Source organism: Pagrus major, chromosome 6 (genome assembly GCF_040436345.1).
Source record: "Pagrus major chromosome 6, Pma_NU_1.0".
NCBI lineage: Eukaryota > Metazoa > Chordata > Actinopteri > Spariformes > Sparidae > Pagrus > Pagrus major.
In genome coordinates, this window is record NC_133220.1 from 32,001,376 (window position 1) to 32,028,050 (window position 26,675).

General features: G+C 39.7%; 1 protein-coding gene across 2 annotated transcripts; it reads left to right on the forward strand.

Annotated features, from left to right (window-relative positions):
• Positions 1-3,032: 3,032 nt before the first annotated feature.
• On the forward strand, positions 3,033-17,001 carry bin2b (bridging integrator 2b). Of its 2 annotated transcripts, none has more exons than XM_073468322.1 (12): positions 3,033-3,218; positions 5,322-5,402; positions 6,884-6,938; positions 7,392-7,486; positions 8,947-9,042; positions 9,650-9,757; positions 9,850-9,935; positions 11,686-11,761; positions 11,894-11,976; positions 12,172-12,859; positions 14,501-14,593; positions 16,445-17,001. In XM_073468322.1, exons 1-12 carry the CDS (start codon positions 3,126-3,128, stop codon positions 16,556-16,558), a joined length of 1,668 nt encoding a protein of 555 aa, XP_073324423.1. In that variant the 5' UTR covers positions 3,033-3,125; the 3' UTR covers positions 16,559-17,001. The 2 variants fall into 2 exon arrangements, with proteins under 2 accessions (XP_073324423.1, XP_073324424.1); XM_073468323.1 differs by having other exon boundaries at positions 16,448-16,637.
• Positions 17,002-26,675: the final 9,674 nt, after the last annotated feature.

Consider the following 26,675-nt stretch of genomic DNA (forward strand, 5'->3'; position numbering starts at 1 on the left):
CTCTGGAATACGGGTAATCCCAAATTAAGAAAGAAGTGAAGCGAAGAAAAGCATCGCAGTATTAATATTGACAGCAAGATAATATGAAGTCGATGATTTAAACTTTTTCTCGCTCTGATTTCAGATTTCTATCCCTAAGTAACCTCTACTTGTCTTTGTTGGTCCATGAGAATAGTTGGTTATCTAGCGCCAACTGCTGGTGACAGTAGATATGACAAGTAACAGGTGCACCGTCCCCATATCATTTACTAAAAGGCCTACTCAATAGGTCTTCTATTGTAGGCTATTCTCGTGATCATTTAAGTATTTTAATATTTAACAGACTAATCTTGGGACACTGTAGAGCCTATAGATAATTACTGAAACCACATGTCAACCAGGCCTGAGTGTGGCCTACTTTAAAGACTTAGTAATACTTTCCCATCAAATCAGTGTCAGTTCACTGTGGCATGATATGTTTCTATTTCTACAGTAATCGGTTTGCTGTTAAGACTGTCACTCAAAATAGTCAAATAAGTAAAAACAAGCGAGAGAGAGAGAGAGAGAGAGAGAGAGAGAGAGAGGGCTCTCCAGCAACTCACAAAAAACAGATTAATAAAAAAGAATGATCAAATCAAAGCAGCAGAGGCAGAGATATTCTGGGTTTTAGTCCCTAATATTGGTCAAGCTCTAAAAATGCAGGATCCTACACTTCCCATAAAGCCTCTTATGTTAGACTTCACAACCAGTCTGCAACACAGGCTTTCAGTTCAAATGTTTAAGTACTCTGTCCCAAATTGAGATAACCCTGATGACGTCATCAGATCAAAATGTACCATTTCCTTCAGATCCAAAGAAGTAATTATGCGACTGTGTTTACATGCTGAGCACTCCACATGACAAGTAGCCTTAAAAGATATATGTTTGTAAAATTGGCGGGGTACCCCTTTAAGATGATAAATATATAAAATAATCTCAGTGACATGTGAACTAATCTTTAAATATTGGTTGTATTTGTTCTTTAAATAATTAAAGTTGACAAAATAAACAGATAAAGACACACACACACTATTGTGCTGAAATTTGTTTTGTGTCTCTCTGTGGTTGCTTTGTATCTCTTTTGGTCATTTTGCATTCCCTTTTCTAATCATTCTCTCTGTGTGTGGTTTATTTAATGTCGGTTTGGTCTCTTTGTGGTCGGTACAAACTGGCATGCACGGCCTAGGACAGGAAGGCTGTCTGCACAGAGCCCAAAGGATACTAAAAGACAACACCCACCCAGCCACAGTCCATTCACCCTGCTGCCATCTAGCAAAAGATACACAAGCAGCTTCTTTCCCCAGGCTGTGAGACTCCTCAATTCATCATCAACACTCTATTGTCTAAAATAGATGTAGCAGGACTCAAAGGACTCAAACATTGTTTAGTTTTTTTAAATCCTTGTGATTTAAAAAATGAAGATAAATTTACCTTGTACATTGTTCTGTCATTTTGCATTCCTTTTTCTAATCCATCTCTGTGTGTGATGGTCTTTTTATGGTTGTTTTCTGTCTCTTTGTGGTTGTTTATATTTTGGTTATTTTGCACCATTTTTTGTGTGATGGTTTGTCTTTCTATGGTTGTTTTGTGTCTTTTGGTAGCTGTTGTGTCTACTTGTGGTAATTTCTGTATCTATGCGGTTGGTTTGTGTCTCTTGTGTGTCATTTTGAATTAAATTAAAATATTTGTAATCAAGTGAACTATAGGCCTAATCCTTTCTTTTACATATCTACATTATTTTAACACCAAACAGGGAGTGGCTTTTCCACGATATTTGCAAATACACATTTTCAGTCAATACCATAGACTATATTATTGTGTCAGGAAGTTGGGGCACTCTGATTTAAAAACACAGGTTCAATCAGTAAAGCTTCAATTTCTATGGTACTTTACTGAAAATGTTAATCCTTAAGCTCTCTGAGTTGCCTTGTGTCTGAATTGTGCTATACAAATAAACTTGCCTTGCCTTAAAGGTGCACTTTTTAGTTTTGGGGAAGGAATTTTAATCAGAAGAGAAAGATCTTGACTGATTTTTTATGCCTAAACAAAACTGAATAAACAACCCAACCTCAAAGGACAACACAGTTTCATACTGTTTACTTTGTTTATATTTGGCAAACCCAGCTACATTTCTAGGGTCAGTTTTCTGGGAGCCTTATTTTCCTCTGAGAACCCCTTGTTTATTCACTTAGTTGAGTTTAAATTATTACCTCATTAATATTGTAAATATTAAAAATCTGAGTTTGAATTTCTTCTCCAAAACAACATAATGCCCCTTCAATGTGAAGTTATCTACACCACACTGGGTTGGGAGCTAGAGCTACATGTCACTCATATTATTAGGCCTATTAACAGAAGCAGATGAGTCAACAATGACCAACTGAGCAAACAAGACTGCTCAGTTCACCAACAAGCTGGTGACGCCATATGATATCAGAGATATTAAACTGGCTGATCAGAAACTAACAGGAAATGAATATGTGTTTTAAATGTCATTCAGCTAGATATTTTACAATAAACTGACACAATTTGAGCACCTATACAATCATGTAGAACACAATCTTTTAATTCTGATGTACAAACTCAAAAAACCTGCGTTTTGAGGTTCATTTGAAGGCAGCATTTCAGCCACTACCGCTAAACCTCCACTTCCCTGCTGACGTCACGTTGCTGAATCAGGTAGGCATCATCACAAACCCAATTTACACGCATAATTTCCAGGTGAGTGTCGTTGGGTGACTTCCACGTAAAGCAGATGGGAGCGGAGCGCAGTTTTGCAACAGTGCGGGTTGTTAAACAGATAAGGACACTCACAAACACTTCAGTCATTCCTTCAACAAGTCAGAACAGGACCGACAGCCGCTGATGAAGATGACGATGATGTAAAGGACTTGACTCTACGCTGGGTTTAACACTGTGTGTGTGTGTGTGTGTGTGTGTGCGCGCGCGTGTGTCAGTCCGTCCCTGTGTCTTGACACCAGTGTTGCTCCACCTCCACCGCCTTGACTCGCAGTGAAGTTTAGCAGCAGAGGCAGTGTCTCAGGAAGAAGCAGACGGGAGGCGGATTGCTGCTCAGTGAGGAGAAACCGAGAGAAAGAAAACTGACGATGGCTGAGAACAAGATGGGCCCAAACCTCCAGGCTGGAGCTGGATTCCTCGCCAAACGGGTCCAGAAGTCTTTGAACCGAGCTCAAGAGAAGGTGAGTCAGGGAAAACACAAATGAGCTTTGTGAAGTCACTGTGGGTCTGTTTAACTTCAACACTGTGTACTAGAAGCCCTGTCATCAGTCTGATAAGCCACAAGACAGACTTATTCAAGTGTGTTTTGTCGTCCTGCTTTAGATCCCGTGTTAGTATAAACTCATGTGAACTTCTCTCCAGCGTTACTCACATGTAGCTTTCTGTAGGAACAGAGTATGAGACATATCTGAAGGGGGTGCAGCTTCTAGTAGGTTAAGATCTATGGCAAGGCCCCCAAACAGGGGCACGCAGCTCCTTCAGAGGATTAGTTTAATGTAGGAATTGGCAAATGAGAGAATTTCTAACTGTGCTGCTCGTGAAACATGTTGCTCTGCAGCTACAGTTCTGGTACTTTCCCAATCTCTAGTTCCGTTATCTAGCTCTGTGCCAAATTGTAACTCTTAATGAGGCTCCCAGGTGGGGGGGATAAAATCATCTGCTGAACCTCATCATAATCAAGTGTAAGAGCCTGTGACTGTGAGAGTAAAGGAAAAGCTCTCTGTCAGGCTGTTGAATGTACAACATTATAAGCCACATGCTCTAAGCCTTGTCAGCTGCATGCTGTAACTTTTGAATGATCTGACTGTTAGTGTGTTGCATTAATAAAACATAAGCATAGACTTTTCCAATCTGAGCATCACAGTGTTGTTCAGCGCTGTACAGCTGTGTGCGGACACAAAAGCTGCCACTTCCTGTCTGTGCACTTCCTCTCGCTTGCCGAGCCTTTCTCACTCAGTTTGTGGTCGATTTCGCTGCTCCACCTCAAAACAGCAGCTACAGAAGTTTACTTTTACTCTGAAACTGCAAGACAGAGCCTATTTTAAGGATTCAGGGATTTTCTTTTTTTCTTTTTTTTATTGTGGGAGTGTAGCCATCATAATGAGAGGCTTTGTTGCAGATTTAAAGTTAAAGGTCATTCGATGTGGCATTCAGAGTTTCAAACAGCTGCGAGCAGTGGACTGTGAAGGATGTTGTAATAATTAGCCATGTGTTTAGTTTAAGGGGAGCATATGAGTAGGTGGTCCTATATAAGGTGCATTAGTGCTATGTATAGTGCTAGACCTCTACATCACCTGATCATCAGTATCAGCATATGTTAACCAAAAAGTAACAAGAAATTGTAGAAGAAGAATGGCAAAGATGTGTTTGAGGTAATTTACAAACCGAGCTGTCATTTGTCTGCTATAAGCTGATACGGGTTGATCTATCAGCCTAGACAATAAAAGATTATTCTTTGCACTTTGCACTTGTGACACTGTCACACTGACGATGCACAGTTTAAAATAAAGGGGTGAGATAAGCAGAACCAGAAATATAATCTGTTTTTATTCCACACATCCTTCTTCATTGTCAAAACCTGGCATCTACATTACCCACAATGCAACTCAAAAGCTAACATTTCATTCAGAGAAGTGGGTGTGTTATGCTAGTTGCGGCTAATATCGTCTCAAGCTGCTAGCTTTTTTGTCATTTTTTCAAATGTCTAGTCTTCAGACCCAACTGATGCGACGTGAGGATCACTTGAGGCAGTTTATTAGACTTCACACAGCTCCCTCTGCAGACATAAAGGATTTATACAACTTTCTCCACATGTGCAGCATTATAAACACACTTTGATGTGATAAATTGGTGGAGTTATCCTTTTACTAGCAATCATTAAAGGGTAATTCAGTGGCTGTGTTGCATTGTGGGTAACGTAGGCACCTTATTGTGAAAGGAAATAGAATGCATGGAATAAAAAGGTGATATATCTGGTTCTGCTGTATCGATTTTGACCGTTAATTGTTAAACTACCCATAACAAGTCCAACAATGTTGTAAGAGTGCAATGCTCGACCAGAGGACTGCTTTTCAAAACTTAGCCACGGAGTGACATAATTGTTGGCAGTATATCAGATTACATGCAGCTCCCTCTGGAGCAACAAAGGTTTATGCTACTTTTTCACATATGAGGCAGTACTCCCCAAGACCTGTAAACCCACTTTAATGTGTAAAAGTGGTGGAGTTACCCTTTAATGCTAGAACCATTGTCTACCTAATACTGAAACTAATGTCCTCTCTCAGGTCCTTCAAAAACTGGGCAAAACCATGGAGACCAAGGATGAACAGTTTGAGCTGTGTTCCCAGAGCCTCAACAAACAACAGGTACACCCACACGTAACCTTTTGAACATGAAAACATCTCTCTGCAAGGTAATCCTTTCTTATTCACAGCAAGGCTAACGGAAAGGTCCTGCAAAAGAGTTGTTTCTTTACTTCACTTTTATAGTTAAAAAAATCATTGTATCAGCAAAAAGAAAAGAACAGTGTCTTTTTGTTTTTGCTGTTGAGATGCCAACCCACAAGTTCAGACAATCAGCTTGGCCTTGAAAACAGGAAATACTTGAAACAAGATGCAGCTCTTATTTTCTTATCTGTTCTCCATAAATACTGCTTGTTATGTCCCCTCTAGATACCCATACACAAACATGACCCTTGTGTATGCATATGTTAATGAAACTGTCTGTGTTTCTCACATTCTCACCAACTAAAAACTTGGCCCAGTTTTGGTCTTTAAAGATGCAATATGTAAGAATTTTAGTTTAAAACATTCTAAAATTAACTACAATTGTCAACAGAATTTGAAGAAATAAAAGCTTTGACATTATGTCAAAGCTGTCTCTGTAGCATTTTATAGAGATATCTGCTAAAGTCAGCATGCTAACCAGCTAGCCTCAGGCTTGAAAACCTCTTTCTCCCAGCGATCAAATGATCCTGTGCTAGCGGTGTAAATACCAACTCTGTGGCGAGCTGCACAGCTACCTGAGCTAACAGGCTAACGGAAGCTACAGTCAAAAACAGACTACAGTTAGCAGCAGTTAGCTTCTCTGGTGAAATGCTGCACCTGTTTGTTTGGGCAATGAGTTTAATTAGTGGCCAGTTTTTACATATTGCACATTTAAAAAAAAAAAAAGATTTTAAATAATTTGTAACATTTGAAAGCTGAACTAATGGAACTTTCATTTTACTGATGAAAGGTTTAGTTTAAAAGCAATAATATGCACCCTTTCCTAGTGTAATCCACACAGAGGCTTTGTTATTACAGCCTTACTCGATCTCATGTGACCATTAGCTTGTGTGTTAACGTTAACTAACATTACATAGATAATGCTAAGTAAAATACCTTTTCCACTTTTGCTTACTGTTGCACTATGTTTTAGTATTCCTCATTATCCTGTAACTCACTTTGTGGCCACAATTGCTGCTTTTAAACAAAGGTTAAACATTTTAACTTTTAAGTAGCTCAGAGCTTACATCAGAAGTACATTTTGGAGGGAAAGTGACGAGGAGCAACAGGAAGGAAGTCTAAGCTGCTAAGACACGCTGCTTTCACTTAACCATCATCATCACCACATCAAATGTTGTGATTGCTGTTAAATTAAACTTGAATTCTAGTCAAATAAACAGGTATTCTGAATCTAATGCAGCTTGGAACTATGTGCAGAACAGAAGCACACTAATTTCATCATTTAAGGTTGTTCAGGAAATGATAAAGCATAAATGGCTCAGATCTGCCAGAGAGATACTGTTACTGGGTGTCACTGAATCTAACTCCGTTGTATTTTCTACTCTTGCTTCTGCACACAGATCGATGGAAACAGGTTGTTTAAAGATGTCAAAGCCTACCACACAGCAGTAAAAGGTGGGTTATGAAAGCACATTCAGAAAGATCCACATGACTGTTAACAGCAACACCACTGTAGTTGGTGAATAATGGGGAAGTGAATTTCCTCTATTCTTGGATCCTGTGTCGACTTTTGCAATTTGTCAGTGTTGCAATCTTGTACAATAGCAAATACAAATCCTGCAGTGAAAAAGCGGATTCAGCAATGCATGTGTGATTCATGTAAAAGAATCTGTTGTGTTTTTAGTGTTGTCAGCTTAATGCTCCTGCATTGTGAGCTCCAGTCAGGAAACCAGTGTTGTTCTGACCTTCTTGGTGTGGGTGTAGCAACGGCACCACAAACCCTAAAAAACAATACCACTACAATGTAATGTGCTGCTGATGCTGGATGATAAGTTGATCCTCACGGAGTCATGATTATATTTTAAGAATTTTTTTTGTCCTCCTACAATTTCCTGTTCCTTTTCACAGCCGTGCATGAGACGTCCAAGAGGCTGTCCCAGACGCTGCGAGACATCTACGAATCAGACTGGAATGGAGTGCAGGACCTCTCTGTCATTACAGAAGTATGTTCATGATGTGTTTCTGTTGGCTTGAAAAGTGATCTGAGAGCTCATCATTTCATAAAATCAGTTTCATTTCAGCAAATCAGGGTTGTTCCAAGAAACCTAGTTTGATAAAGTAGGTTTAAAGAAGCTTTGATAGAAATGACGATAAAAATATATTCATCCAGACGAGAGTGGTCCCTATTTCACCTTACAGGCATATACGTAGACTGCAAGTTAAAGCAGCATCAATCGTATTTCTTTTTCTTTTCACCAAGATGGCTCTGTGTTTTTATGGCCTTATAAAGCCAACCTATTTGCAATCAGACACGTCCTTATAGATCCAGCAGCAACATTAGCATCCTCTTGGGATCATGTTTCCAACATTTACTCTCTTTTATCTCTATTTTGGTCCTGACCAACTCCTGTACATCCTTGTATCTTCAGCTGCTCAATGCTGTGCATATGTTCATGTGAAGACTTAATTAAAACAGCAGAGTTAGGGCTTTAAAATCAAAACAATTCGCAGAAAGACACTAAAATGGGTTTGTAGAGCTGAGGGAACCCAAAGAGTTTGATAATTCTGTGACATGCTTGAGTTGGATTAATTTATGTGGGTTTGTCACTACTAGCAACCCCATACACATAGCACATTATTCCTTTAAAAAATATAGATAAATGCATCTTTAGATGAAAAAAAAAAGACTAATTAATCACAATATCCTGGAGACTATGTAGCCACAGAATCAACAACCCCATTGGTTTTCCTGCTAAAGTCTCCTTATCTAACTTCCAAACATGGACACATGTCCTATACTATAAGGTTAGCTTGTTGAACAAGGTACCAGAATAACATTCAGTGGGGAAAAGCTAACTGTTGGCATCAGTTTGCAAGCTAAACAAATGAGTTGCTCAGCTGCCTCACATTAAACAGCATATAAACTTACCAGGTAATCTGGATCTGGTTTGATGCTGATCTGGCTCTTTCTCTTCCACACCGCCAACAACACGCTGTGTTCCCATGACATTGTTTATTCTCTCTTCTTCCCTACACTGGCACTCACTCACACTTGACACCCCCCTCCAGCCACCTGAAACCAAAAAGTAGTATTTGATATTTCCCCAACAACCCTTTTTCTTTTGTAAAATGCATTGACATAAATTCTGACTACAAAAAGGGTTGACTAAATAATTCCAGTTGGACATCAACATTTCTAATTTGCTTTCGTAATTGGCAGTATTTCTTCCATCACACCGGCATTGATAAATGTAGTGGTGGAGGTATTGATTTACATTGACTTTAAAAAGAGGATCACATCCAATCCTCTTCATAGGTTGATGGTAGTTGATGCATATTTTTTAAATAAAAAAATAAGTGAGTTTTGCTGAAATAATGTTTATGGCTTGGTTGGAGTTGTCATTCATTCAGAGAGACTTGTTACAGTTTGATGTACCATTGATGTAACAACTGTGTCTCTTAGAGTGAAGACTTGTTGTGGAATGACTACGAAGAGAAACTAAATGACCAGATTGTCCGCACCATGGAGAACTACACGAGCCAGTTCCCTGAGGTCAAGGTAAGGAAATGCTTTTTAACATGAATCAGTTCCTGCAAAAGTGCACACAGGTACGGGATTGGCTTTTAGGCCTCTTGGCACTGTTCAGACCTGGTATTACCACCTGTCCTGACTGATTGTCTAATCACAAGTGGACAGCTCTGAGTACAGGTGTAGTTTCTGCATTTGAGATCTGATCACTCACTCACCATTGAAGGACTCCATTAACTGATGCTCGCTGTGAAATGACAAGAAGCCACAACAGCGGGTCTGTTTTAACTGATCCAACCATCGAACTAGTAACCTCAAAATCACCAGACTCGAGCTTTTTAAAGAGTTGCTGACTGAAAGGGAAAACTTTCTAAAAGCTGTTTATGACACATTCTTAATAAAATGGGCCTTCTTGTGATATTGTGTCCATTTGTCCCTGTGATGTACGCGTGTTAATGCCAGGTGTGAATTGAAGGATTAGAGCTGTCCACTTGTGATTAGCTCACTCAGGACAGATGTTAATACCAGGTCTGAACAGGGCCTTTGATGCCACCAGTCTGATTTCTGACACCTCTCATCCATCCACTTACTGTTGGACACCATGTTTACTTAAAGAAACTGTGGTCTTTTGTTTCAGGAACGTGTAGCTAAACGCGGTCGTAAGCTGGTGGACTACGATTCAGCACGACACCACCTGGAAGCGCTACAGAGTGCCAAGAAAAAGGATGAAGCCAAAATAACAAAGGTAGCATGAGTATCACTATACACGCAGCGCAGAAAGTGGTTTCAAATGGAATTATTTTTAAAATAAATCTACTTTCAAATCCTCTCCAACAGGCAGACGAAGAGTTCAACAAAGCCCAAAATGTCTTTGAAGAAATAAATAACGAGCTTAGGGAGGAACTGCCTGTTCTCTATCAGAGGTAAGGTCGACCGTACAAAGCAGTAAATTAAAACGGTTCTAGATAACAGTGGAATCTAATAGTGGAGTTAATTTCAGTCAATTTGACACATGCTTTACATAATCACACAGTCTACTTTTCTTTGAGCACATTTTTGTTTTTGTTCTTTCATTAATATTGAAGTCAATAATAGTGGAGTTTTGATCAGGATGAGATAAGTGAATGTACAATATCTTTGTATGAATAAACAGGTTAGAAGTTGTCGTGCAAGTGTCTCATTGAGTATTATGAGAAATGTGTGCAGATGTGTGTCAAAGCAGTTTCAGTTGTTGTGTTACACTGCTCAGAACATTAAGGGAACACTTAATAGTTATAATATAACACCAAGTCAGTTAAACTTCAGGGATATCGATCTGTCCATTCAGGAAGCACAAGTGATTGTGAATCAGTCACCTGCTTTGGTGCAAATGAAAGTGACAACATGTGCAATGGAGAGGTAAAAGCAAGACAACCCACAAAAAGGGAATGGTTTTGCATGTGGTGGTCACAGACAGTTACTCTCTCCTTATCCTCCCTGACTGATTCTTCTCTAGTTTTGTGTTCTGCTAGTGTTCTTGTCACTACTGGTAGCATGAGGTGGTACCTGCAGCCCAATCAGGTTGCACAGGTAGTCCAGCTCCTCCAGGACGGCACATCCATACGTGCACTCAGAAGAAGGATGTCCTCTAGTGGGACCTGTGCTCACAGCCCAGCACCGTGCAGCTCAATTGGCATTCGCAAGAGAACACCAGAATTGGCAGGTCCGCCATAGGCACGCCGTTCTTTTCACAGATGAGAGCAGGTTAACAATGAGCACATGTGACAGGCATGAAAGAGTCTGGAGACGCCGTGGTGAATGTTATGCTGCCTGTAACATCATCTAGTATGACCAGTTTGGCTGTGGGTCAGTGATGGTCTCCTTAGAGGGTCGCACAGACCTCCATGTCATAGCCAACGGTACCCTGACTGCTGTTGGGTACCGGGATGAAATCCTCATTGTGACTGTCAGACCTTACGCTGGTTTCTCCTGGCGCAGGACAATGCCCGACCTCATATGGCCACAGTGTGTAGGCAGTTCCTGGATGATGATGGTGTTCCCCTGACCTAATTACAATTGAGTACATGTGGGACGGCATGTATCGGTGGCTCCGACCACGCCAAGTACCACCACAGACTGTCCAGGAGCTCACTGATGCCCTGAGCATGCACGCGGGGGCCATACACACTACTGAGTCACATTATGAGTTGCTGTGATAAAATTCACGCAAGTTGGATCAACCTTTCAATTTTTTACTTCGATTTTCGGTGTGATATTGAATCCAGGCTTCAGTGGGTTGAGGATTTTGGTTTCCATTTACAGTTATGTCATTTTGATCTCAACAAATTATACAATGTACATCAGTAAAGATGTTCACCTTAAATAATTTGTTCATCACGATCTGATGTGTGATTAAAAGTGTTCCCTTAATTTGTTTTGAGCAGTGTATAGTGCCCACACCACAACACCACATGTCCCTATCAGTGTGAATGGTTCTGAAAGACACAAGTCTGCTTTGACACATTAACTCTAGCTGTGCCTGAACATTAAACACTATTGCTCTAGGAGTGTTTACAGCAGACATTTTCCAGAATGCGCATTGGACAACATAAGTAAACTTTAGCTTGTAGTTTATTCAAGGACATCATGTGGATGAACTGAAAGACCAACTGGGCGCTGTTTTTGTCTCTGCAGCCGGATAGGTTGCTATGTGACGGTGTTCCAAAACATATCAAACCTGAGAGATGTCTTCTATAAGGAAATGAGCGTGGTAAGATATGACACAGATAATTTTATTTCCTCACTTTCATATTACTATTGTGAAGTATTTAAGTGTAAAGGAAATACCCTGAAAAAACTGCCTCTTAAAATGATATTTATGGTTTGTGTGCTTGCATTGCAGCTGAACCGTGAGCTGTACAATGTGATGAAGAAACTGGAGACTCAACACTCAGGAAAAGCTTTCATCGTTAAGGGTCTGAACAGGTCAGTCGCTGTCTCGTACATGTTTCCTCACCGCATCCTGAGCCCAACAAGAAAGTCTTCTCTACTAAATCATAACTAATGCTTTCTATCTGCCATTTGTGCTCAATCTGCTACAGTAAAAGCTCGCTCTTTTCTCACTTTTCCAATGCTGTATGCAAGTCCACCAATAAAAAAAATTACTTTTTCCTCTAATAGCATGACAAGCAAGTCGAAGAAGAGAAAGTCCCTGGTCATCTCCAATCCCATCCCTTGCAATACAGCGTTCCCAGCTGACCATGTCTCCCTCCATTCTTCCACTGATGATGCAAAAGAAGCCGTACCCTCTTCCCCTGCCCAAAGAACTCAAAGCATCTCTGAAGAAACCAGCCTACCAGAAGAGAGTGGTAGCTCATCCAAAGATGTCAACTCGTCAGACTCCGATCTTAGCTCCAGCGGCACCAACACACCAAAGAGGCAGTCGGTGTGTGACGAGCGCAGCAACAGCACAGGGAGTCAAAGTCCAGAGGAGGCAGAGGCAGCAGCAGAGGCAGAAGAAGCAGAACTTGCTACAAACCATTCTGATGACTCCGGGGTGGGTGTACCAAAGTCAGAGGCTGCAAGTCAGGAAGTGTCCAATCCCTCTGATTCTGCAGATAGTGATGTTCCACAGAGTCCAGAACAGGAGAATGTGAGTGATCCACCTTCAGAGGAGGCCAAGCCCAAAGCTCCACCGGTACCTGCCCCACGCGTCTCCTTCCGCTCCACAGATAAACGCCCCCTCTTAAATGCAAAAGAGCAGGAGGAGGAGGAGGAGGAGGAGAGAGAGGAAGCATCGGTCAACCAGGAGACAGCTGACTCAGAGGATGACTCCTGTTCTGACAATCCACCAGGCTTCCTGTACAAGGTAGACTTAACAAAGGCTTAAACGTTTGGGTGAATGAATGTTTGCTTTTTTCTGAGGGTGAGACGAGAGGATGAATATCAATCACATGTATTGTGCTATAATGAGTACCTGTTTAGCATTGCACCGCTATAGAGTGCTGTAGGGATGGCATATTTTTGTAGGCTAACCTGGAAGTTAGCATCGCCCTGGTTCCCTCGACAAAATGCCTATGGGATATCACTAATGAGTTTTTGAAGCATAATTGCAATTTCCAGAAGTAAAAAGCTAACGTCACAAACAAACAAACAAACTTCACCAGGGTTCACTGCTAGCATAACCACCACTATCTTTCTACTACACAACACACTACACACTTTTTGAAATTGATAAATCTACAAGTTGGAAAGTTGCTTACAGGGCTTTAGGACTCATTTCTGCAACACTCTATGAGAACAGGGCTTCAGAGGTCTGGTAAGCAGTCTTCAGCACCAACTGACACTGACTGAACTGGTATCATTTCAGGCAGTTTCACTTTCTCTGGAACCACAAAGGGCTTTATGGGACTCTTCACATATACAGCAGTACTCCCCTTTCTACACACGATGTGTAATATCAGTGGAGTTTCCCCTTTAAGTACAGAGCTGGAGTCAGTAAAAGCTCAACAGGGCAAAAGTTCAAAATAGGCCCACCAGTATATTTTATAATCTCCTTTCTTTAATTCATACACGAACAGAATTGTAAAAACCACAAACAAGATAAAGCTTTTTTTTTTTTTTTTTGGCTTTTTTCCCCCCGCTTCCCGATTTTATGCTAAGCTAGGCTTAACATGTTTTATACATGCTCTGTACTTTCTCATCTCACTCTCTTAATGAAAGAAAGTCAGGTTTTTCCCAAAATGATTAATGATTCCTTCGGAGTAAGACTATACTGTACAGTAACCAATGACAATTGCAGAGTAATAATAAATGATAATAATAAAAAACCTAGTCTTACAGTAGCACAAGAGAAGAAACAGGTGATGAAACACAAATATCCAGCTACAGTTTGCTAGCTAAGATTAACCACCATAAGCTGGCAGTCATAACAAACCAGATGAGGCTGTAGTTGGAAAACCCCTGAATGTGTTGAATTAAGCAAGAGTGTGTTTATTGCTAAGTTCAACATTTCTTTTGTTAGATCTCTCTTTCTTTAAAAAGTGCAAAGTATCATTTTAACCAGTGTTAATTTTCCCTTTTGCTTTAAAAACATAAAGTGAAGAAAATTAAGAAATTGAAAACACTGTATTGTTTGTTATATGCACTGTTTTTGCACACAGTGGTCGAGTTTCTGACCAAGGTCAATCTTACAACGACAATTAACAAGATTTTCTCATTTATCTCAGGTGGTATCTAGCTGTGGTTTAATTTGCTAATATGTCCGTCTCTACCTCCTCAGTACAGAGGAGGTGACTAAAATTTCCTTTGTGGCCGCACATTTAGAAAACTACTGGTGGAAACTGACATGTATTTCTTTTTAAATATGTGAACACCAGAAACTAAATACATTAACCTTCAGTGTAATGGGTTGGAAGAAATCATCATTAACTCTAACTAAAGTTAACTGACATCATTGTGTGATACTCTGTCTGAAGTTTGCATTAATGTGATTTGTGTTTTACACCAGGGGGTGGCGTTAGAGAGCCATGCAGCGTCTGAGGACGGACAGCTGCAGTTTGAGGAGGGAGACATCATCCTGGTGCTCGATGACACTCAACAGGTTAGTGTGTGTTCGTGTAAAGCATTGCTCGCTTCATGTGGCACCTAAGAGATCAAATATTACACCTTTCCTCTAAAGTCTGCTGCCTTTTTTAGGACTTCTGACCTTTTTCTGTTCCTGGATTTGTCCTGTTGACCAGTATACTGTGCAGATTTGTTTTGGTTTTATTTTCTGTTTGAGCCATGTGTGCATCCTGCCGGTGATGCATTTTTCCATCATGTCTGTGTAGAGTAAATCTTTAGCTTTCCTATTGGTAACTGGCCAAACAAATGTCACCCTGAGATTTTTCCACTGCAGATGAAATTTAGTCTGGCAGCAGGAAATGTTTCAAATGTCAAAATTAAAATATATCTACTGAGCATGAGGGGCCGTATTCACAAAACATCCTTAGGCTAAGTTTTTGGTTTAAGGGTAATTTACAGAAGCGTTTGAGTGCTTAAAGTCAGACTAAGTGAAGTAAGATTCAGTATAGAGGACTCCTAAGTCAGTAAGATCTGGTCTTAATCAGTCAAAACGTGCAGGTAATGAGCCTCATCTCATCAGTGATTTGTAATAAAGAAAAGCTAATGCAGTTTTCAAAGCATATTTTGATAGTGGTTGAGTTAATAAGGATAACATCAGAGATGATTGCTTGCATAACTCTCTTACTTTTTTGAAAATGGAAAAAATTCCTTTGGCAGTGCTGGTGACATCAGAATATCCCAGCTGTCTGTGAGAATTATTCATCAAACCCAAAAAGCGTTCTTCAGTTCCACATTTTTTTTGATGGTTCATTAGGTTTACATTAAACAAGCAGCAAATGAATTGAATGAAAAAAGCTGATTTTATGACCATCAACATATGATCTGTAATGGAATTACTATATGTGCTAAGTGTAGAATTAAACCATCCAAGGAAACATCATTCAGTCAAAGAACGAGTCAGCACCTGATTTTCTTTCATAAATGAAATCTGTTCTCAATTTTTTAAATTCTAATAATTTAATTGATGTAATTTAATACAATATTTGATATTGTTTATTTTTGAATGTAATTTACATGTATTGAATTTAGTTTTAAACAACAATCTAATTCCTCCAAGCAGTTTTATGATTGACTCTTAAAGGCTAGCATTTACAATCTCACATTTTACATATATTTTTTAAAGTGTGTTTACAGGTCTTGGGGAGTACTACTGCATTTGTGGAAAAAAAAAAAAAGTTGTTGAATGTCATAAAATTACATTTAGCAGCTCCTCTCCAGAGGAAGCTGCATGTAATCTGATAAATAGCCTCCAGTGAGGTCACTCAGTGGCCAGGTCGCCTTGTGGGTAATCTAGGTGACATGTTTTGAAATGGAAGAAGAGTTGTGGAATAAAAAAGGATATATCTCTGGTTCTGCTGTATTGATTTTGATCATTAGTTTTTAAACTGTCCATAATGAGTTCAACAGAGTTATAGGAGTGCAATGTTAGACCAGTGGACATTTTTAAAACCTGGTGCCTACTTTACCCACAATGCAACTTAACCACTGAGTGACTTCACAGGAGGCAATTTATCAGATTACATGCAGCTTCCTCTGGAGCCACAAAATGCTTTATGCTAATTTTCCTCTATTGCAGTGGTACTCCCCAACACCTGTAAACACACTTTAATATGAAACTTGGTGGCCTTACCCTTTAGAAGGAAACACTGAAAGCTAGAACTTTTTGTTCCATCGAGTGGTACAATAAAACACTTTTTTTTTTCAGTCCCTTGGAAAGCAGGAAATCACACCAAACATTAACTCTAACACTCATTCACAAAGTATCTGATCAGAGGGTGGATTTGTTTTCTTAATATCTTACATGTGTTTTAATGCCTGTGTGTCACAGCAGGAAGGCCTGCTGAGGGGGATCAGGGAGGAGAGCTGGAACCAGCACCGGGATCTAGAAAATCACTCTGGGACCTTCTCGGAAAAACTCATCCAGCCCATTGAGGCGGAGTGAGGCAATAGTCACCCCTCAGTCTGTAATACTCTCTTCTTCCATTGAGCAGTTGATGACTCTCTCTCTCTCTCTTTCTCTCTCTCTCACACACTCACACACACACACACACACACACACACACACACACACACACACACACACACACACACACACAAACACACAGGAAGTGAGCCCATATGTTTTGGGTGCAGAAGCTGTCTAAACAGATGACGTGACAAACAGACACGTGGTTACTCGCATGCTCCGATGTTGCAACTTTTGGAACAAAAGTGAACATTGAAAACATTTTGTGAGAGATGTTCAAGATTGTTAAATGTTACAGTATTTTGCCCTTTTTTGTATCTTTTAAAGTCTTTTATATGAAACACTGTGAAACCAAAAATCTTTTTATATTGATGCAATGCTCTTTTGCAAAATTTCCTAATAAAGTTGTAAAAAAAAGAGTGGACAGTGTTGTTCTGGTATTAACTGCAAGGCTCCGTATCAGGCCTTTTTATTCAGCTGATCTGAGAAAATTTGTAAAGTAAATTTGATTTGCATTTTGTAAACAGAGGAAATTGATGCTGCAAGACTGCAGATAAACGGCCTGAGAAAAAGCGGGGACTACAGTGATTCACCCGAATGGAATGTGAAAATATTGTCAGGACCTGGAACTGAGACACACTGACTGATTGACTGTGAGGAGTTTACAGAAGAAAAGGGATCTGTCCTGTAACATACCTAGATAGCAGTCACTTCCCCTAGTTTGGCAGTTTTACTGTGTGGAAATGAGAAACTTAAGTGTTATAGATTTTTTTGTACATCACCAGACTATACACAGACATAACCAGTTAGTTGATAATCTAACACCAAAAGGGAGTGTTGAATGACGGTAGCCTACAGATACAAGGAACAGCCCTGCATCAGGGCTGTTTCTTGGGTTTTCAGACAGCTGGCTGCGATTTGCTGGTTGGGTTTAGGCTTGGGTTTGGTGTGGCTACAGTCAGGTTATACAGCAGGGAAACTCAATTTCCCATGTATCCAAGTGACTGACACAAGGAAGCATCACACATTTAGCCTGAAAACTTGTGCCTGAGTGGGCTACCATTCCTGTGGTGCTTTACACCATTATGCTTTAGAATGACTGTCAATTTCAAATAGTATGCAGAGTGTGAGAAGACTAATGACGTTATTTGGAAAGCTAATGTGACAGTATTCCTACACCTTAAAGAAAAAATTACACGAGTTCTGTGTACGTAATTATCATTGTAGGTGTCATTTAATGCAACTCGGCCAAGTTTTTATGCAATAGTTGTCAAAACCAAACTTGTCCCAACAAAATATGTGGGTGTGCTAATGCCAGCATGCTAACATGCTCAAAATGACAATGTTAATATGCTAAAGTTGCCATAGTCGCCATAATAGTTTAGCAAGTTAGCATGCTAACAATTGCCAATTGGCACAAGCACAGCTAAAGCTGCTAGAAATCTCATTATTTAAATGTGCAATACATAAGAATTGGCCACTTTGTTGAATTCGTACTTAAAACAAACGGGGCACTGGGGCAGCATATCAGAGTAACCGCTAACTTTTGCTAATGATGGCTGCATTAGCTAGTTAGCTCATTTAACGGAGTATCGCATAGTCCAGTCTGGGAGCTCGGGGCACCAGGGGTGTTGGTGTTTACGCTACTAGCACAGGAATGTTGGACCAGAACGCGATGATGCTAGCTGGATACCATGCTAACTTCAGTAGATATCTCTGTAACACAATACAAAGACGTTATAAAAAACTGTTATTTCATCATTCTTCTGATAAATGTAGTTAATTTTTGAATGTTTTTAAATAAAATTAGTACATATTGCACCTTAAGTACTGAGTCATCTACTTCTGTGGTTTTACTGGCGGACTACAACCCACCGTTCTGCTGTACCGGAAAGTATTAAGTCATAAACCAAATTTCACGACAGTCCATGCAATGATATGGACACCCCCCCCCCCCCAGTGCATGAACAGATACTTAAATGCAATAGCTTGGGTTGATGACTTACAGGCAGGAATAAAGGGTGGAGCGAAAGCATGTCTGGGGTCTCTTGTGTTCAGAAAATACTGCTACATGACTGTGAAAGTCTCTTTTATTGGCATAAACCTCATTCTGCACCATTCCTGAGAAATGAGGTCACTACAGTGACACAAGGACTTGGTGTAATACTGTCCTAACTTGGATTAGACTCCCATCACCCCTGATTCCTGGAAGAAGAGCATTAGACTGGATATAACGAGTGGTTTACAGCTTCATGGCCTCTGATTCACAGCTGTTGTTTTGACCAGTTATGTGGAGAAAACATTTTCCTCTGAACATTTTCTTATACTCAGCGCTGACATATTCACCACAATGTATGGCTCTTTTCACTTACAGCACTCAGGTGGATCTAGGCACGGCTGCCGATTGATAAGAATGGTTTAAACTTTTAAATTTCCTTGGCACTTCTGATGAAAAACAAAATAATGACGTATTTATGTTGCATTTCCTTTCCAGACATTACTGCAGATGAGTGTTGACACTTCTCAGTGGAATATATATATATATATATTTTAGCCACCCTGTGGGAATACACACCGACAGAACAAGAAAAGAGCCAACCACATACAAGCCTCCCCTTCTGATAGAGATCCAACAGCAACTGAGATTCTGTTATTTATAGAGTTGCTCCATCACTGAGAGGTTAATATTGAAAGGTGATCTTCACAGTGGAAGTCTCCGGGCTCGCCTCCAATATGAATATAATGCATTGTTTCTTGTCTTTTTTCTCAATGAGGGGCCGTTATCTGGGCGAGAACATCTCAGAGTGGCCTGTTTCTTCTCCTCCGGCTTCGTGCTGCTCTGCTTGTTTGCGGTGTGAGTTTTCCTTGTGGCTCCTTGGGGGAATAGGCGTGTAGGTCACACAGGGCTAACTGCTGTATTAGCTCAGCTCCATTAACAAGCAGCATTGTGTTGACAAGGGGGATGATAGATAAACTTGTACAAGGTCTCCGAGAGAGCTATGGATTTTCAACCACTGCTCGGTCACACTCATGTCTAGTTCAACAGTTCAGCTTCATACTGCGGTGTGTTTATGAATATTTTCAACAAAGTCATTCAAACTTTGGCAGTCTACGTAGATCATACACTTCTACTGAGATTGCAAAAAGATCGCAGAGACATTCAATCGTGAAGACCAAGAATGAGTTAGTCTCTGTGGAATAGAGGAGGGTAAATCATTCATCTTTATTTCTTCCTGTAATGATATCCTTTTTCCTCTTCCCCAATACTGGGATTAAAGGTCCGGGTAAGGTCAGAGGTCATGCTTAGCAACACAAAAACATCCTTTGACTCACCAACACTTCAGCAGGATGGATGCTTGCTGTCACTGGAGTTTGAACACACAAGAAGTCAATAAGAAAAACGATGTTGGCTCACACGAAGCTGATCTGTATTTTCTACCTATTTTGAAAAATGTCTTTATTGAAACATTATTTGAGGAGCAAACAGGTGCCTATCTACAGCAAAACAACATTAGGATTGATTTGGAGTCTTGGTTGTTGGCCGGAAATGAGGTTGATGATAGCAGTGAAAGTGAACCAAAACATTTAAAGTAGGGGTTGGAAAAGAGCTGAAAGGAAATTGCAGAGTTAGACAATGATCCCTTTTGGGTTTGTCACTATGAGTGACATCTTTCTGATTACATATAGTCATTTAGTCTATTGTTCATGCAAAAAAAGACCTAATTATTGCTGCTTTAAAGGTTACTTTAACCTTGAGCGTCCCCGTTTTGTTTATTTTGTGCACATGCAGAAGATACACATGCATATGTGCGGGTAATCCCGACAATTGTTTCCCAGTGTGCCAATGAGCTACAAGTGATGATAACATGAGAAGATATGCTACAAATACAGGAAAGAAAACCATTACAAGCTATACAGGGATGTAAACAATGCTGGATTTAAAATACTTTTGAAAGGTCCCATATTGCAGAACGGGAGATTTCCATTCCATGTCGATTATAATGCAGGTGGAGGTGCTATATAAATACTGTGAAGGTGCCAAAATGCTTAATCCATGGAGTAATGCACAAAGCCCGTATTCAGACATGCTGCCTTCAAACATGTATTTAGGTCTTCTGCACGGTTGTGATGTCACAACATCACATTCAACTCCCTCAGCCACGCCCCCAGTACGTCAACGGTTCAAAAACACTGGCATAGCTGATACAAAAACACAGTGAGTGGTGCTTGCTCAGGTCTGCAAGAGCTGACCAATCAGAGCAGACTGGGCTTTTTGGGAGGTGGGCCTTAAAGAGACAGGCAGTAAAACAACATTCAGACAGAGGGGGCGAATAGAGGTGCTGCAACAATGGAAAGTATGAGAAAAATAATATGTTTTTGAACATTAAAGAATGTAAACATTTTCCTGTAGAGACCCAAAATAAGAGTTTGTACCTGAAAATGAGCATAATGTGGGACATTTAAAAATGTTTTATGAGGAGGGAAATGCCCTCAATACATTTGTTAGATCTCAAGGATACATAGAGTGTGTTCTGCTGAGTGTAATGAGACTGAATGTAAACTTAACTTCTGTTTGTTGACAAGAAATCTCCACAGGGAACCTTTAAAGACCGTTTTTTGCACTTGTTTCTTCCCCTATGATCGCTATCACTCCTCTAGCCAACACATACTGAAACACAAGAGCCACCACTCACCTGGAAAGACCCTCTGACCCATACATACACCAGTGTTTGGAACATCAAATGGAAAAGCTTTAATGAATTTGATATACTGTAAGTTGATATTAAGTTGATCAAATATAAATATAAAGTTGCATGAATGGTAATTACTTTAGTATGGCTCTGTAGAATAACTCCCTTGACATTGATCCCTTACTTGCCTTAGCAAACATAGTTGCATAAAGTCATGATAAAGTCATGTGTCTGAACCTGTGGAGCCACACATTAGCAGCCTTGTTTTAATTGTGGTAATCATGTGGCTTCCTGTGTGTGTAGGTGGCCTTGTGCATTTATGTGTGTGGAGGGAAGAGTGCTCCTTCCTCCATCTTTCAGTGCTTGAGACAACATTCAGACACTCCTAGTAGGAGTGTGTTATGTCTCTTATCACCTTAACTCTGACATAATGCAGACAGTCCTGTGTGTGTGTCTGAGAGTGTGTGTGGGGGTTGGGAGGTAATTTTGGCTCTGAAAAGACATAAATAAAATCCCCCACATGGCTGGCAAGTTGACCAGTGGAAAATGAAACGCTTTAAACTTTACAAGCATCCACATAGCAAAATAATTGCAGAAACGCTGAAATAGGTGTTCTAGTTTGCTTCTTTTCTCAGGCTTTTCCAATTAGCCTGCAGATGTAACTATAGCACAGCAGGCCTTTGAGCTTTTGCAGTTTCAGCGTGCTCCTTGTTGCATGGAACAGGCTCTTTTTTCCACGGTTATGAGCCAAATCAGTAAAGGTCACCCGTGTTCACTCTTTCCTCTCTTCTGTCCGTGAAAAGTAGGTAAAACAACACACTGTCCACACTGATGTAGAGAGGCCATACATCAAACAGCCAACACAGCTCAAACTTCAAGTTTACTTTGAGTGTTTGACCCTGTGTGAGGTTACAAGTGTTATTCGTATTCAAAGCTAAAGCTTCCTCTGAGGCGATTTCATATTTCAAACCCTTCAAAATAAAAACCTGATGCTTGATTCGGACCAAAGAAATTATTTGTATCAGATAAGTATATTTGAATACACAGCCAGGGTTTTGATGTTATAAGGAAACAGCCTCTGGATATATTAGCACTGCAATTTGACCGATTTCATGATGTTGACATATAAGGCAGAAGAAACGGTTCCAAGTGCAATCAAAAGTTGTTCTGATGAACATGTTAGCAAGCATACTTACACGTCCAGCAGACACAGCACAGTCTTAGCACTCATGTCAAGCCTAGTTTCAGGCCACCGGATAGATAAAAGTATTCATTTTTCACATTGTGAACCACTGTCAAGTCACAAATACTGATTAGTGCAGTTTTATATTGCATTTACTTTAAACTGGCAATGTGCAAGTTTTTAACTTTAACGTATCATTATGAAGTAAATGCTGAATGCACAAAATCATGCTATAGAATAATGACACAATCAGCGTTTAGACTTCGTTTTCACGATGCAATTTTGTCAGCTACCGGCCATTAATCTCCTTGGAAAATTAAGGCTGACCTGTGATCCAGTCAGACTAGAAGCCTGGCAGCCTGGCACCATTTCTGTCTGTGTTAACATCTTCATTACAGACTACATGAATGAATAAAGACATGCTTTTTCCTGTGTTGTTGGTAGTTGCTGCTCTGAGGAAAAGGGAAAGTGATCCGGTTGTCATCGTGACAGCAGCACCAACAATAACACCACTGGGGATGCTGACTGGTTCTACTTTCAATAACAATGATGAGTTTTCCTGTTTTCTTTTGTGTTTTTGTTGTTGTTGTTGTGGTGGAAGTGTGCTGAGGGAATTTTTTTTTTTTTACAACTATACATTATTATTGCAGTATAACTACCTACACACACACACACACACACACACACACATGCACACACATTTGAATTCTGTGCCCTGAGATTTTGGCTTGCCCTTTAGTGTACTTTGGGCACAAAAACTTTGAAAACCACTGAGCTACTATGTTTAATTTGCAGTTTCCATTTAGCAAGACTGCCAAAAAACAATTTGGTATGCTTTGGTGCTGTTTACAGTAATGCTAAGTGTAGTTTGTAGGTTTGTAGTTAAAGGACAATATATGCAACACTTGCTTTAGTGGGACACTAAATGTTAATTACTGTCCCTGTGTGTAGGACTGCTCATTGTACAGAATTTGATCAATACAAAATCAGCAGTTACTTCACCTGGTGGCTCTCAGGTCAGATAGAGTACAGTGTTACCTTATAACTAGACTTCAGCTTCTGTATTTGCTCTGATAAGCTATCTTAAAGGTTCATTACAGTTTATTGTTTGTCCGTGAGCCAGTCACAGAATCATTGACCATTTAAAAACTGGGGCTGTATTAGAAACTACAGAATGGCCATTTAATTGTATGGCATGATATTGCAGTTCATATCTAATGCCAATAGAGGTCAATAAAGGTCACAGATTACTTGATCTCTTTTTAATCACAAATACATCCTGGGCAATTTATGCAGCATATTTGAACTTATCTCCCAGAGTCTCTGTCTCACAACCATGGCACTAACTCTAATTTTAATCATTTAAAACCAGTTTTACTGTACAACCTGATTTTACTGTAATCTGATGGGCACATAACAAATCATTTTAGTATGACTTCTGTGCAGTGTATAACTTCGAAATGTGAGAAAGTGGCCATTTAAATGATTTTTTAACTGTTATAAATGTTGCTATTTAAACCTCTCAATGAAATAAACTGCTGTATAAAGTAACATCCAGTGTTACCACATCAGCCGGTATTTGTTAGTATTTGAGGGGAACTAATTGTTGTATTATCAGTAGCTCCAGTGCAGTGTGCTGCCTCTGTGCCATGTGAAAATGTGTTTTTACAGAGAGAAAACTCTCTTTGTCCAAGCTCTATTGCCTTTGGCAGGTAACACTTCTTGACTCAGACTTCTTCAAATGTGGGGCCCTCTTTTCCTATAGGCTACACACACACACAGCCACACACACATAACCATGAGGAGACCTCCAAATAATCACGTACTGTATGCTTGCCTGCCTGTCAGTCTGCCATGAAAGCAAGTTCAGTTCCAACAATGTGATGAGAGACAGCTGAAGATGGATGTCTGTGGGTTTTCCAGGTTTAGTCACACTGACTGCTGTCTTGACATGTAGAATATGTGAGAACAACACCAGAAGTTTCTGACAGTGAGCACCTTAAGATTTCTTATGTTCTGAAGTTTTGTCCGAATCATTACATTCATCACTGCGCTGTCTCAGCAGGGAGATGCCTATCTCTCTTTAACTCACTCCTCATTCAGTTTACATCAAACAGACTGACATGTGGAACACTTACCTATATTTTAATGTCAAGTGTCAAATGTGAAAGAGGGACAAAGTCACAGATAAGTCTCAAGTCTTGGCTATGAAGTCCTGAGTTAAGTATCATGTCAAGTGTCATAAAGAAAGTCAAAATGTGTGTTTGTTACTTTTAAACTATATATAGTTGTAACATTTAAAGGTGACACATTACTAATGTTTTGCATGTGTCTTGTTTTAATCCAAGGCACCAGTGTTTCCTTAATGGACCTCACTTAATGCACCATCTCCTCCTGCTAATACAACATGACTGGCTGCTGTCAAAATATAGTAAAATTGTTTATAAAGAGTGAAAGTTGTTTCACACTTTTTTCACAACATGACATTGATTTTGTCAAGTCATCAGATTCAAGAAGATCATTTTGATTATTTGTATAAACTAACAGATTGTTTTTTTAAAGTGGCTATAATCCTAATTATAGTATTTTTTTTATTTTGATTAGTATTAGTATGATCAGTCATAATAATAATGTGTCAAATGACAATGTGAAAACAATGTGACAAAGCTGTTGCTCATAGTTTAGCCAACTGTTGTAGTTGTTTCAATAAAGCTAGTTTTAAAGCTGCTCTAGTCAATATTTTAATATTAACAATGAATGTAATAAATATTAGTATAAGTATAAGAGATCATAATATAACCTACAGAGAATTATCCCTCTGGATCTTGGATTTACAGAGCTTTATAGTGGGTTTCAGCTCATTCTTTCGCTGTCTGATTTCAATTGCACTGTTTTGGGTCACTCTCACCACTCTCATGGAGTTGTTTTTGGCAAAAAAGCTTAAACATTTCACTGTAGACTGCCTGTTCAGCACTAAACAGCAGACAGACACAGTTAGAGACTAGCTGATGAACATAGTGGAGCATTTGGCAGCTGAAGAGTCAGATTCTCCCCTCAGGAGTTGGTGGAGACCAAAATCAGAGCTAAAAGTTAGCTTGACAGAAGCACAACTCCAAATGTTGCTGCTGGATGTGTGCATTAGCAACCATAGCAACAAGTTCACCAAATCACCTTAAGTACATTATCTGTAACATTGCTGTATTAAAATATCTAAAAACAATTAAACCTTTGTTATATATTTTGTTGAGTTGTGTACTTACATTATCTCAACTGTTTCCGACAGTGTTCAAACACAGGGAAAAAAGTTACTATACTAATAATAACAGTGTGTTTCATTTGGTCACCTGTTGCTATAACTTCAGGGAAAGAGTCAGAGAGTGGGCAGGGGAGTTGGCTAATGGGACTAAATGTAACGTGAATAAAACTTAAATACATTATCTCACCTGTGAACATTTCTGTCTGAGTTACGTAGGCCTAGATTTTCATCAACAATAGCTGTTGTTAAACACAGAAGACAACAACTCCCATGTCCCCACACAACTTACTTATTGAAAGACCCCTAGTGGCAGAAATTACATACTGCGCATTTTAAAGGTAATTTGTCAGTGCTGTGTTCACAGCTTGTTTCCACTGCCCCCAAGTGGCCAAAAAATCTATTATTGTGGGTATGAGTCAGATATAGTAACATTATAAGGTTGGTGAAATAACACTTTTTCACAGAACACAGTTTGACTAATGGTAAGAAAAAAGTGTAACAGATGTAGCTCATAATGTAAATGGTGGCTCCAGGACTGGAAATGACAACCATTGTTGATGATATTATTAATTACACCTGTGCATTTCCTACCATGACATGTTAATGCCTTAAATGAATATCACATTCACACTGGGCTGTGATGAATAACATCACAAAAAGCTGCATACATATCATCTCCTTACATAACAAGGTAATCAGTGTGCTTGTTGTGCATGAGTTTGTATCGAGTGTATCATGCTATCATTTCTGTCTATTTTGAAATCAAGGTTTGACGTTTTGCTGTGATATTTGTGATCCTTTGTCTTGGCGTGTTTTGCAATATCACAGCCTCTTTCTCTCTGGAACCAGCCTGACTGCTAATATTTAGAGCTCCACCCCAAATGAGGTTGCAATGACTCCCCCCTCCTCCCTCTCCTCCCCTCCCTCTCCCCCCCTCTGTCTGACTCTGTCCTGCCTTTCTTC

Bases quoted from the DNA above. Each gene is read 5' to 3' on its own strand.
- bin2b (XM_073468322.1), top strand. From the start codon at position 3,126: ATGGCTGAGAACAAGATGGGCCCAAACCTCCAGGCTGGAGCTGGATTC. The intron at 3,219-5,321 runs GTGAGTCAGGGA...GTCCTCTCTCAG, and splicing joins TGAACCGAGCTCAAGAGAAG to GTCCTTCAAAAACTGGGCAA. The intron at 12,860-14,500 runs GTAGACTTAACA...GTTTTACACCAG, and splicing joins CACCAGGCTTCCTGTACAAG to GGGGTGGCGTTAGAGAGCCA.